This window comes from Ovis aries, chromosome 12 (assembly GCF_016772045.2).
Source record: "Ovis aries strain OAR_USU_Benz2616 breed Rambouillet chromosome 12, ARS-UI_Ramb_v3.0, whole genome shotgun sequence".
NCBI classification, from domain to species: domain Eukaryota; kingdom Metazoa; phylum Chordata; class Mammalia; order Artiodactyla; family Bovidae; genus Ovis; species Ovis aries.
Window position 1 is genome coordinate 32,075,324 of NC_056065.1, and position 17,521 is coordinate 32,092,844.

At 42.7% G+C, this 17,521-nt stretch overlaps 1 protein-coding gene across 3 annotated transcripts in view; it reads right to left on the reverse strand.

Moving 5' to 3' along the window:
- The window catches only part of SPMIP3 (sperm microtubule inner protein 3), a 50,984-nt gene that overhangs the window by 5,852 nt on the left and 27,611 nt on the right, over positions 1-17,521 (reverse strand). For 2 of the 3 annotated variants that reach the window (XM_042257177.2, XM_042257176.2), the window contains exons 3-4: positions 15,149-15,244; positions 9,037-9,209 (exon numbers count right to left, since the gene is read on the reverse strand). In XM_042257177.2, coding sequence (XP_042113111.1) covers positions 9,037-9,209; positions 15,149-15,244 — 269 coding nt within the window. Of the gene's footprint in view, positions 1-2,275; positions 3,933-9,036; positions 9,210-15,148; positions 15,245-17,521 lie in introns of those variants that run through there. The other variant, XM_060396394.1, reaches the window with a different exon arrangement.

A 17,521-nucleotide genomic window follows, 5' to 3' on the forward strand; every position in this document is an offset into this window, starting at 1 on the left:
TTCTGACGGTGGGTGCTATCAAGTCTGAAATATACTATACAGATTTGGGGGTGGGGAATATTATGGAAAGAACTAAAATGATTTTTTAGACTTCTATATCATTTGACAAAGTCAAATTATTGTTCATGTGGATTTGTGTGTGATGACTGCTTTTAAATGCATTGCTGAAAAATGAAGTGAAAAATTAGTTAAGAACTACAGAGAAAATTTAACCAACTTGCTGAAGAATCCCATGTATTCCAAATGATTTAGTGATTTAGTATTATTTAATATTATCACTTTGGGCAATTAAATTTTATTAAAGGATAACCTTGATTATATATGATTATTACTTTATGCTCTAGTTTTAGAAATTAATCCCAGTGAAAGATGTCATTCCAGTGTATTAGTTATTTTAAAAAAAAAACAAACATTTATTGTGGCACATGTTTGTTCTTGATCATTAGTAATAGCTAACAGTTTTGGAGGTTTCTTAATGTTATGTACAGGCATGATGCTAAATTATTTATATAGGTATTTCAATTATATTAGGTAGATACTATTTTTATCCTTTTTGCATGTGAGAAAACTGAAGGTCAGAATCTAAGTGTCACACTGCTTCTAAAAGAATATATTTTATTTTGGAAGAATGAGGTTTTTTAATTATTTGGCACCAAGGTGCATAAAACAAGGGCAACTTTCATCTGAGGGGCCATCTCACCCTCCCAGGCTATAAATTCCCTGAGAACAGAATCTTCTCTTCTACTGTGCTACTACTGTGTCTTGCACATAGTCAATGCTTAATAAATATTTCCCAAATAAATGGACCCCTATGTGCTGAGAAAGAACTTTTACTGAGGAGGAATTTCTTAGTCAATAACCATAATCTGTCATGGTCTGTATGTAATCTGTTCTTCAGTTGTTCCCAAATAAGAGGTAAGAACTGAACATGAAATGCAAATTGCTAATCTAGACATGAACTTGGCCCTCAAAGTCTGATGACAAAGACTGGTCAAATGGATAAGATTTAAAAACAGTCTTACACCTTGATAAACACTGTAATAGTACTTTCTCTTATTCTGTGAAAGGCCTTTCCCCAAATACTCCTTCAAGGAGTCAGTTTCTTGAATTAAACAAAAGCCCGATTCAATCAGTGCTCAGCTTCGTAATAATTCTCTGTTAGGTCTCTTGCAAACCAGCCCTTTGCCTGCCTGATAGTTGTTTATAAAATAATTGCCATGTAAGTATCTCTAAAATCCATGTAAGGTGGTTCAGTTCAGTTCAATCGCTCAGTCGTGTTCGACTCTTTGTGACCCCATGGACTACAGCACACCAGGCCTCCCTGTCCATCACCAACTCCCAGAGTTTACCTAAACTCATGTTCATTGAGTTGGTGATGCCATCCAACCATCTCATCCTGTGTCATCTCCTTTTCCTCCTGCCTTCAATCTTTCCCAACATCAGGGTCTTTTCAAACAAGTCAGCTCTTCGCATCAAGTGGCCAAAGTATTGGAGTTTGAGCTTTAACATAGTCCTTCCAATGAACACCCAGGACTGATCTCCTTTAGGATTGACTGGTTGGACCTCCTTGTAGTCCAAGGGACTCAACAGTCTTCTTCAACACCTCAGTTCAAAAGCTCAATTCTTTGGCACTCACCTTTCTTCACAGTCCAACTCTCACATCCATACATGACCAATGGAAAACCATAGCCTTGACTAGACGGACCTTAGTCGGCAAAGTAATGTCTCTGCTTTTGAATATGCTATCTAGGTTGGTCATAACTTTTCTTCCAAGGAGTAAGCGTCTTTCAATTTCATGGCTGCAATCACCATCTGCAGTGATTTTGGAGCCCCCCAAAATAAAGTCTGACACTATTTCCACTGTTTCCCCATCTATTTGCCATGAAGTGATGGGACCAGATGCCATGATCTTAGCTTTCTGAATGCTGAGCTTTAAGCCAACTTTTTCACTCACCTCTTTCACTTTCATCAAGAGGCTCTTTAGTTCTTCTTTGCTTTCTGCCATTAAGGTTGGTGTCATCTGCATATCTGAGGTTACTGATATTTCTCCTAGCAATCTTGATTCCAGCTTGTGCTTCATCTAGCCCAACATTTCTCATGATGTACTCTGCATATAAGTTAAATAAGCACGGTGCAAATATACAGCCTTGACATACTCCTTTCCCTATTTGGAACCAGTCTGTTGTTTTATGTCCAGTTCTAACTGTTGCTTCCTGACCTACATACAGATGTCTCAAGGAGCAGGTCAGGTGGTCTGGTATTCCCACCTCTTTCAGAATTTTCCACAGTTTATTATCATCCACACAGTCAAAGGCTTTGACATAGTCAATAAAACAGAAATAGATGTTTTTCTGGAACTCTCTTGCTTTTTCCATGATCCAGCGGCTGTTGGCAATTTGATCTCTGGTTCCTCTGGCTTTAAGGTGGTGCTAGTGACTAAGAACCCCCCTGCCAAGGCAGGGGACATGAGTTCAATCCTTGGGTTGGGAAGATCCTCTGGAGGAGGGCATGGCAACCCACTCCAGTATTCTTGCTGAAGAATCCTGTGGGCAGAGGAGCCTGGCAGGCTACGGTCCATGGCGTCACAGAATTGGACACAACTGAAGCGACTTAGCATACAGGGACGCATGCATTCTGTGCTGCTGCTAGACAGACTGGGCACCTGGGACCCTTTGCTGCAGTGCTATAATGCTTACACCTGGAAAAACTTCTCCAGTAACAAAATATTAGTACAAAGAAATGAAAAGGGACTAAAAATAACCGCATGCAGGCAGTTGGGGGAAATTATGGACAAGATACAAAAAGAGCAAAAATCCCAACTTGCTACTTTTGAGGAGCTGGAAGCAAAAAGAGCATCTCAGGAGCTTTGGCACTGCACATGCCCCCTGCACACACCACCACCAAAGAGGTGGGCAAAACACCTAAGCCCGATCCCTGAGCACACCTCTACTCACATCCCATAAAAGGAACCAGCTCTACCATCTACCAAACAAGGGTACCTGTTACTTGTTCTTGCTCCTTCCTGCAGCTAGCACAGGAGCACCAATACAAACCTTGCCTGAATTTCTTGTCTGGCCTCTAGTCAATTTCTATTGCTTGGGGAAGGCCTAGTACCCTGGTCAGTTTCACTGCCTGCCATCATCAGCTGCCTGAAGCACTGGTTCCCAACTCGGCTGTACACGGAATTATCTGGGGAGTTTCACAAATTACTGATGCCTGGGACCTTCTTCCTCCCACCAGGAGATTCTGACTTAATTGGTATTGGATATACCCTTGGCATCTGGATTTTTAAAAGTGGTGTAGCCGAAGTTAAAAACCTTCAGCCTAACCCCTGCAGTCATCTCCTGACCCTTCTTATTCCATCTTGGTTCCACTCTACTCCCCATCCTGTCCCTTTTTCTTCTCCATGGTTGGAGTAATCTTTTCAAACTGCAATTGTAACTGTGTCACCTCCCCCTTAAAACGTGGGGGCTTCCCAGGTGGCCCTAGTGGTAAAGAACCTGCCTGCCGATGCAGGAGACATAAGAGACACAGATTTGATTTCTGGGTCAGGAAAATCCCCTGGAGAAGGCAACCCATTCCAGTATTCTATCTAAAGAATCCCATGGACAGGGGAGCCTGGTGGGCTACAGTCCACAAGGTTGCAAAGAGTTTGACACGACTGAAGTGACTCTGCATGAACCCCTTAAAACTTTTCCAAAACTTTCCCAGTAATCTCAAGCTAGAGACCCCAAACCTGAAAATGGCTCATAAAGCCCTCCTTGTTCTTCTTTTTTAAAGTATTTATTTATTTGGCTTCGTTGGGTCTTAGTTGCAGCAAGTGAGATCTTCAGTCTTCCTTGTGCCATGTGGGATTTTCAGCGGAGGCATGCAAACTCTTACTTGCATCATGTGGGATTTAGTTCCTTGACCAGGGACTGAACCCAGGCCCCCTGCATGGGAGTGCAGAGTTATAGTCACTGAACCACCAAGGAGGTCCCCAAGCCCTCCCTGACCTTGTCATCTCTTTAGCCACATCCTTCTTGACTTCTGGGCTCCAACACATTTAGTTTTTAGTTCTTCAACCATGCCGTGCTCTTACCACAGTGCCTTTGCACACACTGTGCCTAGTGAAGCTCTTCTCCCATTTCTTGCCTAGTTAACTTTTAGCTCATCTTTCAGCTGTCAACTCGTCATTTTTCTGACCGTTCTATGCTCTTGTAATACCACATAAACTGCTTCATAAGACTTATGGCCAGTGAAATTTTATGCTTATTTCTATGCTGGTTCCCCCCCTGAAGCTCCTTGAATGTAGAAACTTTGGGTCTACTGCTGCTTCACATGGTGTTGCTAAAACCTTTCACACTGGCCTATAGTTATACTCTCGAATTAGTTACTGAAGGAATATGTATGAACAAATGAAAATACGCTTCACATCAGATCGATCACCAAGTTCAACTGATGTCAGCTCCAAAATATCTCCAGGACCCATTTATTCCTTTTTGTCTTGCCTGGTGGTCCAAGTCACCATCATTTCTGGTCTCAACTACTAAACAGTCTCCTCACTGATCTGCAGACCCTTCCTCTTATTCCTCTCCAGTGTCCTAACAGCAGGCAGACTGATCCTTTTAAAACCCAAATAATATGCTACTCCTCTGTTCAAAACTATTCCAGGTCTTTCCATTGTTCTCAGAATAGAATCCAAGCATCTTACCACTCTCACCCTCACTGACTACCCACCGAACTACACTGGCCTCGTTTCTGTTCCTCAAACATGCAAGCCCTTTCCAACCTTCAGGCTTTAGCACTTACTGCTGTTTATATGATTCATTGTTATTTTCCAGGGCTCAGCTAAAATTATATACAGATATTCCCTGACTGCAGTATTAAAAGTAATCTCCCTTGGCTACATTCATCTCTGTTTACTTCCCTAACAGCACTACTACAGTCTGAAGTTCTTTTTAAAATGTACTTGGTTATGCTCCGTATGGGCTTTCCAGGTGGTGTCAGTGGTAAAACAAACAAACAAAAACACCGCCTGCCTGCCGATGCAGGAGACGTAAGAGACAATGGGTTCAATCCCTAGGTGGGGAAGATCCCCTGGAGGAGGGCACGGCAACCCACTCCAGTATTCTTGCCTGGAGAATCCCATGGACAGAGGAGCCTGGCCAGCTATGGTCCATTGGGTAGCAAAGAGTCAGACACGACTGAAGTGACTTAGCTCATGCTCCATATCCCCCATTAGCATGTCAGGTCCATGAAAGCAGATGTCTTGTTTATCCTGGTCACCGTACTCCCAGCAGACAGATAGTTTGTACTGGGTGGTCAACTAGTAACTGAATCATCTTATAGCTGCCAGCTTCCAAGATGGATCCCAATGATTCTTGCCCTCTGGTGGTATCCATGCCCTTGGGTCCGACTCCCCTCCCATACCGTTTCAGGGCTGACTGTAATATGACCTTCAAATTTAAGCCATAAAAGACATTGCAGTTCCCACCGTCATCTCAGATTACTCATTCTAGGGGAAGATAACTGTCACACCATCAGGATGCTCAGCATGGAAAGACATCAAGACTCCAGCCCCCAACCAGCCTGTGACAACCACGTGAGCCGTCAGACTTGACAGCTATATGAGTGACCCACCTTGAGGGTGGATCCTTCAGCCCCCGTTGAGCCTTCACACGATGAAGCTTTCACTGTCATAGACTGCTACCTTGAGAGAGACTCTGAGCAAGAACTGCCCGCCTGAGCAGTTCTCAAACCCTAACCCACTGAAACGATGAGAGGTATTAATAAAAATCATCATTACTGATGTTTTAGGTCACTGGGTTTGGGAATTATTTGTTACTCCACAATAGAAAACTAACATACCTCAATGAGTGATAAACGGAGCCCTGAATATTTCAACATAAATTATCTCTTGAATCGGTCAGGCTTCAAACCTCACTAAGCAGGAAATGATCCTAGGCCACACTTTCAAGTGCCATATTTTCCATATTTCTATCAGAGGCTTTAACAATCTTGCAGTACAAGTGGGACGCTGTGCAATTAGCTTTAATTGCTCTCCTGTGAATTCTTTATTCGGTACTGTCTTTTCTCTCTCCTGAGGCTCTGCAGTATGAGTCTTCTTCCCATTTCCCATGAAACTTCCTCAGTTCAGTTTAAGAGCAAGTTTTGGGAGTGTAATATCTCTGCACATGACCTAGACTGATGACTTAGCAGCTGCTTGCTTGAACAGGTTTTTAGGTCTCTAAGCCTCTGTTTCCTCTTCTGCTAAATGGAGTTGGTAAAAATACCTACTTTGTGGGGACAGTACGACTCATTGCAACGGTGAGTGTGATACACGTATGAGTAAATCAGTTAGTGCACTTTGGGCACATGACAAATACTTTAAATTTTAACAACTATCCTAAAATGCAGACTTTGAATCTCTGTTTTATAGACAGAAATGTTCAGAAAAGTCAAGTGTCCTGCCTGACCCCACAGCTAGAATGTGCCAGGCCTGTAGCACTCTAAGGCCTGAGTTCTGCTCACTGCCTCGCACTGCTCCATCCATGGATCTGCCACCGCCTCCCAGCTGCTCTTCTCACCTGCTGGCTGTGTCTTCTGCCCGTGCTAAGCAGTCCAACAGGCTGACGCTAAGCTAATCATCCGACAGAGGAAGCTAAGCTAACATCCTCTGAAGCTGACTGGGTTGCCCCCTTGACTCTGAGCCTATAATGGCTCTGATTATGCAGATTCAACTTTCCCGGTTCCTGTAGTTCCTCTTCAGTTCCAGTCACTCTCGCCCACTCTGCCAATCTGCATTTGGCTTCCCACTTCTGTTCTATCTTGCTCAATCAGGCCTGGTCCTCTTGGGGTTCCTCCCTGCTCTGCTACCCTGCCCCCCAACAAACCTCCCCCTTCTTCTCATCCACTGCCTCTGGTATGTCCCCTTGTTTCTTTTGCTACCTGCAAGTCTTATCCATCGAGATCAAGCTTAGGTCCCCAAGGGTGCATTCTGCTCTGGCTGCTCCAGGCCCCAGTGATCTCATCTTTCAGCTGCTGCTCCTCTACTTGGTACTTTTTCCCAGGGGGCTCAGTGGTAAAGAATCTGCCTGCCAATGCAGGAGACTCAGGTTTGATCCCTGGGTCAGGAAGATCCCCTGGAGAAGGAAACAGCAACCCATCCCAGTCTTTTTGCCGGGAAAATCCCATGGACAGAGAGGCCGTGTGGGCTACAGTCCATGCGGTTGCAAAGAGTCAGATATGACTTAGTGACTCAACAGTAGCAGCAGCAGCCTCTGATAGGTTCATTATTGCCTCATCTTCCCAGTTAGATTGTGAGCTTCCTGAGGCTGAGATCATAGTCTGGACTTTCTTTTAGCTCCTCTCATGGCACTTAGCCTGGGTATTTTCTTTGCTAAGCATTCACCTGATTCTATAGGTTTCGAAAGAATTAGGAATTGTCTTTTGACATAAGCAAGAGAGAAACCTCTTGTGCCTGTCTAACAAGACTTCCTTATAGCAGAGAAATGGTAAAGAAGTGTTTACCATCACTTTGGAAACTAGAGGTCACCTAGATTCCCTCATACAAAGGAAATAGATTTCACACTCACTCAGCCTCCAAAAACTGCTTCTACAAGGATGGGAGCCCCACTGATGCTTCCCAAACACCCCTTCTCTTTTCTAATCCCACCTCAGCCCCAGGTGGTGTCCTCCACCTGGAACCGACTTTAACACAACACTCCCAAGGTGCCCTGATTCCTACCACTCCATACCTCCTCCTCTAATGACCTATCTCAGCCCTCACCCTCCTCCCTATCCCCTCAGCTCCCTCTCTTCTCAGGCTCCAAACTTCTCTCACCTCCCAGAACCCAGATTAGCGTGCTTGCAGCTTCTTATCCCAACTCGCCCTGTTACTCTCTGGCCCCAATCCCAGCTTCATCCATCACCAACCCTATGCCTGGCTCCACTCCCCAAGATCTGCCTGGTTCTGCTGGGTTCCCGCTCTTCCCAATTGCTATTTTTTCCTGTCCCCTTGGGACTGAGTCTCAGCCCTGCTCTGGCATTCCCTCCAGGCTGCAGCTCTTTGTTCAGGGGGGAAAAAAAGAGGGGTAGATTCTTCCCATTCCCCATCCTATTCCTCTCACTATACTTATACTGGTTTTGTTATTTTTAATTTCAAGATTTTTTTAAAAATGGCTCATTTTAAAGAAAACTGTTGAATAGATAGTAGTTCAAGTGATGCTCAGCTGTGACAGAGGTAAAATAGCTTAAATGTCCAGCGCAGACCTTGGGCTAGGGCTGAATTCTGTGTCTGAAATGGCCTGGGTCTGGGTTTTGCTTCTCCTATTTTCTGTGACTTGGGGCTGTCTCTGCAACTTGGTCACTGTAAAGTGGGGGAAATAATAGTATTTACTGCAGAGAGCTGTTAGGACCAAATATATGCTTGCCACCGTGTAAGAGCCCCAGAAGTACTGGGGTTTACTCATTTAGAAAGTCTGTCAATAGAGCAATCGATACTGTGACTAAAATCCAAAGTGTCAGTGATTACAGGAATATAGTCAAGTTTAAGGTCCTATCCACGTGTACTCCCCAGGGTCATATCTGTGGGGGGCCTTGGCCCCTCAGCACTCACACACGGGCTGCAGCATGGAGAAATACTACAGAGGGAACTTAAAATTTTTGAAACGTACCTGCAAATATTAAATAATTGTCATAAATCCATTTAAAATGAATGAGGAGAGGAAGATCCTTCAACAGTATGGCACAATAACAAATTTGTCAAGTGACAAGGGGCTCCGAGGAGTGGTCAGACTTGAGCTTGCTTTCTACCAAGGACATTTATGAATTTTCAGCCTTAAAGTCTCCTGTACGAGGAGCTAGGAAAGCAGGATGTAGCCCAGGGGCAGCTCTCTAAATTCTTCTTCCTGCACCAGACACAAGTGAATACCCCTCCCTGCCAGTGTGACTGGTCCCAGACATGCTCCCCAAGACAGCAAGCCCACAGGAGATGCTCAAATGTGACCCAGGCAAAGTTGCTCTCAGAGAATAAGAACCCTTGATCTGACTTACCCATCTTGTAAAATGGCAAAGAATAGTCTCTTTGGTAAGAGGTTTCTTTATACCATGGTTCGGCAGGCTTTGAACATCTTTGAAAACAGATGTACCGAATGAGAGTTTGTTGGTCTAATTGAGGCTGATACTGACGTTTCTTCTTAGATGGAATTTCCAAGTCTATGAGAGGTCTAAATGAAAATAGAAACAGCTTGTTAAATGCCCACGGAGTAGAAGAAAAGCATTTCATTTTCTCATCAGCTGAAATCCATTCCCTAAAAGTGGCCCGATGGCTACTAACATAGTATTGACAAGACTCTGTAACTCCAAGGTTAGCCCTAGCAAACTTGTCAGTAGACGGTTCAAGGATTCCAGACCCTTGTTCTTCCCTTTAGCATCCCTCCTCCTTTCTAATCACAGGTCACAGAAGGTGACCTGCATCAAAACTTTCTCTAGATCTGTTCAGGCACAGCTACTTCCCAGTGCCCTTTTGAAATGTAATTTTTGTACGCATATCTAGTTCCCTCAAGGTGCTAGTGCTTTATTTTGACCAGACTAACCACTATGGTGCATACTGGTGTTTGATGACCCCAAAATTGGTTATAACCTTCCTGTACCTCCAGATGAGTATAATGTGAGCTGTGGGCTTGTCATTGTCGAATTTATTATGTTGAAGTATGTTCCCTTTATGCCCAGTTTGTTGAAAGCTTTAATCATGGTGCTCAACATCACTAATCATTCAGTTCAGTTGCTCAGTTGTGTCTGACTCTTTGCGACCCCATGAATCACAGCACACCAGGCCTCCCTGTCCATCACCAACTCCCAGAGTTCACTCAGACTCATGTCCATTGAGTCGGTGATGCCTTCGGGCCATCTCATCCTCTGTCGTCCCCTTCTCCTCCTGCCCCCAATCCCTCCCAGCATCAGGGTCTTTTCCAATGAGTCAACTTTTCTCATGAGGTGGCCAAAGTACTGGAGTTTCAGCTTCAGCATCAGTCCTTCCAATGAACACCCAGAACTGATCTCCTTTAGGATGAACTGGTTGGATCTCCTTGCAGTCCAAGGGACTCTTAAGAGTCTTCTCCAACACCACAGTTCAAAAGCATCAATTCTTCGGTGCTCAGCTTTCTTCACAGTCCAACTCTCACATCCATACATGACCAATGGAAAAACCATAGCCTTGACTAGACGGACCTTTGTTGGCAAAGTAATATCTCTAATCATTAGAGAAATGCAAATCAAAACTGCAATAAGATATCACCTCATACCTGTCAAAAAGGCTATCATCAAAAAGACTAAAACTGACAGGTAGTAGCAAGGATGTGGAGAAAAAAAAAGTCTTCATGCACTGTTGATGGGAATGAAAACTGGTTGCATCTGCTGTGAAAAGCTGTATGGAGATTCCTCAAAAAAAAACCCTAAAAATAGAACACCATATGATCCAGCAATTCCACTTCTGTGTGTTTATCCAAAGGAAACAAAATCACTATCTCAAAAAGGATATCTGCTCTCCCATCTTCACTACAGCATTATTTATAATGGCCAAGACATTGAAATAATCTAAATGTCCACTGATGAATGAATGGAAAAAAATGTGTGAGACGTATATACTATGAAATACTATTCAGCCTAAAAAAGGTGAATAGCCTGCCATTTGTGACAACACAGATGAGCCTTGAGGACATTATGCTAAGAGGTTAAGAAAGATGAATACCGTATGATCTCACTTTTATCTGGAATCTAAAACACTGAACTCATAAAAACAGAAAACAGCATAGTGATTGCTAGAGGTGAGGTTTGGGGCCTGGGGGAAATGGATGAAAATGGTCAAAAGATACAAACTTCCAGATATAAAGTAAATAAGTTGTGGGAATGTAATGTACCACATGGTGACTATAGTCAACAATGCTATATTGTATGTTTGAAAGTTGCTAAGAGAAATAGATCTTAAAAGTTCTACCCACAAGAAAAAAATTGTAACTATATGAGGTGACGGATATTTATAAACATTATATTAATCATTTTGCAGTACGTACAGGCTTCCCTGGTGGCTCAGCTGTAAAGAATCAGCCTGCCAATGCAGGAGATGTGGGTTCAGTTCTTGGGTTGGGAAGATCCCTTGGAGGAGGAAACGGCCACCCGCTCCAGTATTCTGGCCTGGAGAATCCCATGGACAGAGGAACCTGGCGGGCTACAGTCCATGGGGTCCCAAAAGTTTGGACACAACTTAACAACCAAACAGCAACAATAACATATACAAAAGCACTATGCTGCATACCTTAAACTAATAAAATGTTATATATAAACTATATCTCAATAAGACTGGGCAAAATAGGGGTTCAAAATGCCATCTCATTCTATTTTGTGTCTATCTGGAGGGTTCTACATATTATCTATCTCTGGGTAATGACATTATGGATAATTAAAAAATTTATGATTATCAGTGTTTTCAAATGTTCTAATGAACACATGTATTTTTGAACTGTAAAGTAGAGAAGGTGAGCTACCAAATGTGTGAAAAAGATTAAATGTCGGGTGAGATTTAAGACCCCATGAATCGCAGCACGCCAGGCCTCCTTGTCCATCACCAACTCCCGGAGTTCACTCAGACTCACGTCCATCGAGTCTGTGATGCCATCCAGCCATCTCATCCTCGGTCATCCCCTTCTCCTCCTGCCCCCAATCCCTCCCCAGCATCAGAGTCTTTTCCAATGAGTCAACTCTTTGCCTGAGGTGGCCAAAGTATTGGAGTTTCAGCTTCAACATCAGTCCTTCCAATGAACACCCCAGACTGATTTCCTTTAGAATGGACTGGCTGGATCTCCCTGCAGTCCAAGGGACTCCCAAGAGTCTTCTCCAACACCACAGTTCAAAACATGACTGAGCAACTGAACTGAACTGAGATTTAAGAACATCTTAATCCAATCATTTTGAGTAGGATGTCATCTTACTTGATTGTATAACTGTGATTAATCACACTGAAACGGGTGACTGACATTATTTAATCATAATGCATTATGTTTATATACTTGGGTAAAACTTGATTGTGATGTGCCTTCTTTAAAGAGAAGAGTTTGTTAGCAGAAATGGGATGCCTCCGCCTGAAGTTCAGGAAAAGAAAGAGCAAGACTCTGACTGTGTGTGTGGTTCTGGACAGTGGAGCGATGCTAGATGGGCGGGAGATGTTCTGTTGAAGACAGGTGTGGAGAAGCACCAAGAATTCCTTCTCACCTCTACTTGCTTTTGTTTTGTGGTTAGAAGGTTCTTGGTCCTAGAAAGTGGGTCCCTTACATGGTGGGCGGGAGCACTTCTTTTCCTATGAAAGCTGGTCTCCTGCTGTGAAGCAAAACATTTGCCTTCTGATGAATGGGTCAGTCTCCTATGAGTTTGTGTTCTGCCTGTTACTGTTATCTGGTCGCTTCTGTGCCATTGACAGCCATGGATGGCTCCCGAACTGGATCCTGGTGAGTGCTCCTACACCCACCCCTGCTAGACTGGCAGCCTGTTCTGACTTTGCCCTGGATGTTTCTATGGAACCAGAATCATCTCCATTTTCAAGAATACTGATGGTGTTCTGGAGACAAGACTTTTACTCAAAAGGGGGACTCTAATTCTGAAAATATCACATTGCTGGGAGAATACATCTGGGGAAGGTAAGCCATAGGCATCTGTCTGTTTAAATTATGAGTATAAAGAAGTTAGGCCTGGTCCTAATAATTGCATAATTTCCTGTCTTGTTTGTTTGTTTCATTTTTGCTTGTCTTTTCCTTATTCTTAACCAGAAGTTTAAAGAAAGTCATTGGTTGACAAAACATTGACTAAGTTTTTCCCCTAAGACTAATCTCAGGCAGGCTCAGGTCTTGTCAGAGCCAAGGTTCCCTTTGCCTGAGCGTCCTGTGGTAAGAGGAGGGGCAGATAACGCAGCCGAGGGAATGGTCAGAGTCCACAGAACACACGTGGAGAGTGCCCTGTGGAGCTGGCTTCTGGGAGAGTGTTTCAGTTGTTTCCTTCCTTGTTTATCCTCTGGCAGAGATCATGTTCCTAACAAGATTTTGATATAAGAATGTATTTGAATTAGAACAAAGAACCTTGAACCGTGAATCAGAAAGTGTGGATCAGTTCACAACTCAGCTTTTACACCACCCAGCTACATGTCAGGCAAGACATGTCATTTCTCTGGCTACATCTTAGTTATCAAACAGAATCAGAATTTAAAAAGCTAAAGCTACTTCCAGTTTGATCATCTATTAAGTTTGGTCTGTGTGCTATTCTGTCGTTGCTACGGCTCCCTTTTCTTTTCTTGAACAATAGTCAGGAGTTGACTATATCAAAGGCAATTAAGAGAAGAAAAGTGGTTTCTAAAATATACTATGATGATGAACTCAAAATAATAGCAATCATATTTTGAGTACTTAGTATGTTCTGGAATTTTACATCAATTATTTTATTTAACAGATATGCATATTGATACTCAGAAAGGATGGAAACTGCCTAAAATCAAATATTTCATAAGTTATTCAAATTGATGTTTCTAACTGGATCATTGAAAAAGCAAGAGAGTGCCAGAAAAACATCTATTTCTGCTTCATTGACTATGCCAAAGCCTTTGACTGTGTGGATCACAATAAACTGTGGAAAATTCTTCAAGAGATGGGAATACAGACCACCTGACCTGCCTCTTGAGAAATCTGTATGCAGGTCAGGAAGCAACAGTTAGAACTGGACATGGAACAACAGACTGGTTCCAAATAGGAAAAGGAGTACATCAGGGCTGTGTATTTTCACTGTGCTTATTTAACTTATATGCAGAGTACATCATGAGAAACGCTGGGCTGGAAGAAGCACAAGCTGGAATCAAGATTGCCAGGAGAAATATCAATAACCTCAGATATGCAGATGACACCACCCTTATGGCAGAAAGTGGAGAGGAACTAAAAAGCCTCTTGATGAAAGTGAAAGAGGAGAGTGAAAAAGTTGGCTTAAAGCTCATCATTCAGAAAGCTAAGATCATGGCATCTGGTCCCATCACTTCATGGGAAATAGATGGGGAAACAGTATCAGACTTTATTTTTGGGGGCTCCAAAATCACTGCAGATGGTGATTGCAGCCATGAAATTAAAAGACGCTTACTCCTTGGAAGGAAAGTTATGACCAACCTAGACAGCATATTAAAAAACAGAGACATTACTTTGTCAACAAAGGTCCATCTAGTCAAGGCTATGGTTTTCCAGTGGTCATGTATGGATGTGAGAGTTGGACTATAAAGAAAGGTGAGTGCAGAAGAATTGATGCTTTTGAACTGTGGTGTGGAGAAGACTTTGGAGAGACCCTTGGACTTCAAGGAGATCCAACCAGTCCATCCTAAAGGAAATCAGTCCTGAATATTCATTGGAAGGACTGATGTTGAAGCTGAAACTCCAATACTTTGGCCACCTGATGTGAACAGCTGACTCATTTGAAAAGACCCTGATTCTGGGAAAGATTGAGGGCGGGAGGAGAAGGGGATGACAGAGGATGAGATGGTTAGATGGCATCACCGACTCAATGGACATGAGTCTGAGTGAACTCTGGGAGTTGGTGATGGACAGGGAGGCCTGGTGTGCTGTGGTTCGTGGGGTCGCAAAGAGTCGGACACAACTGAGTGACGGAACGGAACTGAACTGAACAGCCTCCCCAAACTAGAAAACAGCAATGAAGTGCCTGCTTTTTTCCCCTTCCTGTTAAAATCACTGCAGAAAGGCAGAAACTGGTTAGGCCAAATTTGTGATTTTATTGAGAAGGAAAATGAGTGTCAGGAAGATTAAGTTATTTGATTGAGTTAAAATGTTAAACTAATGGTATTTCTTACATTCCTTTGATGATTTAAATAATTTTATATTTATTGCTAATTGTAAAAGTAGTATATATTCATCATAGAAAATCTGGAAAATAAAGAAAAAGATAAAAAATGAAATACAAATATCAATAATCTCACTATTCATGAAAAACCAGTGTCAATAGTTTGGTGTATTTCCTTCCAAATTTTTCCATCCATATAATTATTATTGTTATCATCGCTGCAAATTGTGATTCCCAGTTTTTCATTTATTAGTCCAACTTTAGTACATTAAGATTTAGGAAAGTGTCTTACCTGGGAGATCTCTTCACACTATAATCATAATGGACTCTTGCCAGCTGCCCAGTGTAATAACCATGGAGATCCTTTCCCTGGTGAACAATGAATATACTAGTGGGGACAGGAAGGAGAGAGAGACAAAAGGAATTAATATGATTAGCTCTTTACAGAGGAAAACCAGCTGTGGTATAGTAAAAAAATATATTCAGTCTCTATCCTCAGTTCCTGGCACAAAGGCCCTAAAACCCTTGGAATCTCTTAATAGGAGTGTCTTTTGTTATCCAATTTTTAGGATTCATAAAGAAATATTTGACTTGTCAGGTATTAGTTTCAAAATATCAAGAAAAAAATAAGAGAATATATAAGGCCAGTGGGACAACTGTTGATAATTATTGAAAGATGGAAATGGATAAATGGAGATTCTTTATACTATTTTTTTCTACTTTTGATATTTTTATGAACTTTCACAGTGTTTAAAAAGAAAGTCTAATAATTAAATACTTAGGGGCTAAAAATAAAGAAGCACTGTGAAGGTCAAAGCACAAGTTACTTGTAAGCCTGGAGGAGGGGTTCCAGCCTTGCCTGGGTGGGTTGGGCTGTGAGGATGTTTGGAAGCACAAGCATAAGTGATAAGGTGGAGAGTCGGGGGAAATCTTCTGGGGCACGAGATGAGCTGGGTGTTTGCAGCTGAAACACAGCAGTTTCAGGAGGAGCCGAGGGCTCATGGTGCCCAGATCTCACATTTTGAAATACATCTTCTTTATAATTAGTTACTGTTCTTTTAGACCATAGTTATAGCATTATGTTGTTGTTGTTTAGCTGATAAGTTGTATCCAACTCTTTTTTGACCCCATGGGCTGTAGCTCACCAGGCTCCTCTGTCCATGGGATTTCCCAGGCAAGAATACTGGAGTGGGTTCCCATTTTCTCCTCCAGAGGATCTTCCCAACCCAGGGATGAAACCCGTGTATCCTGCACTGGCAAGTGGATCCTTCACCACTGAGCCACCAGAGAAGCCGTACAGCATTACACCAGCATCTTAAAATGATATGTAGTTGTATTCTGTTATTTACAGATTTTGTTTCAGGAGAGTATCAGGGACATTACGAAATATTTATTATAAACCAAGGGAGAGTGTCATCTGAAAAAACTGAGAACCACTGATATAGGTAATAGGGAATCTTTGTAGGATTTTAAAGAAAAACCATGATGAATGCGATTTTTGTTAAAGAGAGATTCTGCTGGTGGCAATGTGGAAAACAAATCTGATGACAATCTGGCTAGAAGTACAAAGATTGGTCAGGAGGTAATCATAGTAATGTATGTGGGACGTAAGGCAGCTTTGAACTCTGTGGTGGAAAGTTCACATGGGGAGGAGAGGCCTGGCTAAGATGACTGCTAGGAGAGAGGGTTGAGGATGAAGAAGAAGGAGGACATCGAGACGAGGCTTCAGACACTGGGACACAGGCTGCCACTCACCAGGGGACAGAACGCAGGAAAGTGACCCTGCTTGAGATGATGACTGTAGAGTCTGTGGTATGTGGGGTCTTTGGGGACCTTCCATAGGTTCTTACTCCGTAGGTGCCATAAGATTTCAAGAAGAGTCAACAGAAGGTAGTACATAGCTTTGCATGGAGTAGCTCATCAAGTACGTGTTGAATGATGAATGGAAACTGAAGCTATGCCTCCAGTTTGACCAGAATTTATTAACCATGCATAATGTATACTACAGCCAACAAAACCATCCCAAAGAAAAAGAAAAGCAAGAAGGCACAGTGGTTATCTGAGGAGGCTTTACAAATAGCTGAAGAAAGAAGAGAAGCAAAAAGCAAGGGAAAAAGGAAAAGGTATATCCAACTAAACGCAGAGTTCCAAAGAACAGCAGAGAGACAAGAAGGCCTTCTTCAGTGAACAGTGCATAGAACTAGAAGAAAACAGTGGAAGGGAAAAGACTAGAGGAAAGACTCTCCAGGAAAATTGGAGATATCAAGGGAATATTTCGCCCAGAAATGGCAGAGACCTAGTAGATGCTGAAGAGATCAAGAAGAGATGGAAAGAGTACATGGAAGAACTGTAAGAAAAAAGATCTTAATGAAGCGGATTACTACAGTGGTGTGGTCAGTCACCCATAGCCAGACTTTCCGGAGAGCAAAGTCAAGTGGGCCTTAGGAAGTACTAATGTTAATAAATCTAGTGGATGCGATGGAATTCCAATAGAACTATTCAAAACCCTAAAGGATGAAGGTATTGCATTCAATATGTCAGCAAATCTGGAAGACCCAGCAGTGGCCACAGGACTGGAAAAGGTCAATCCTCAACCCAATTCCCAAGACGGGTGGTGGCCAAGAATGTGCTAACCATCACACAATTGCACTCATCTCCCATGCTA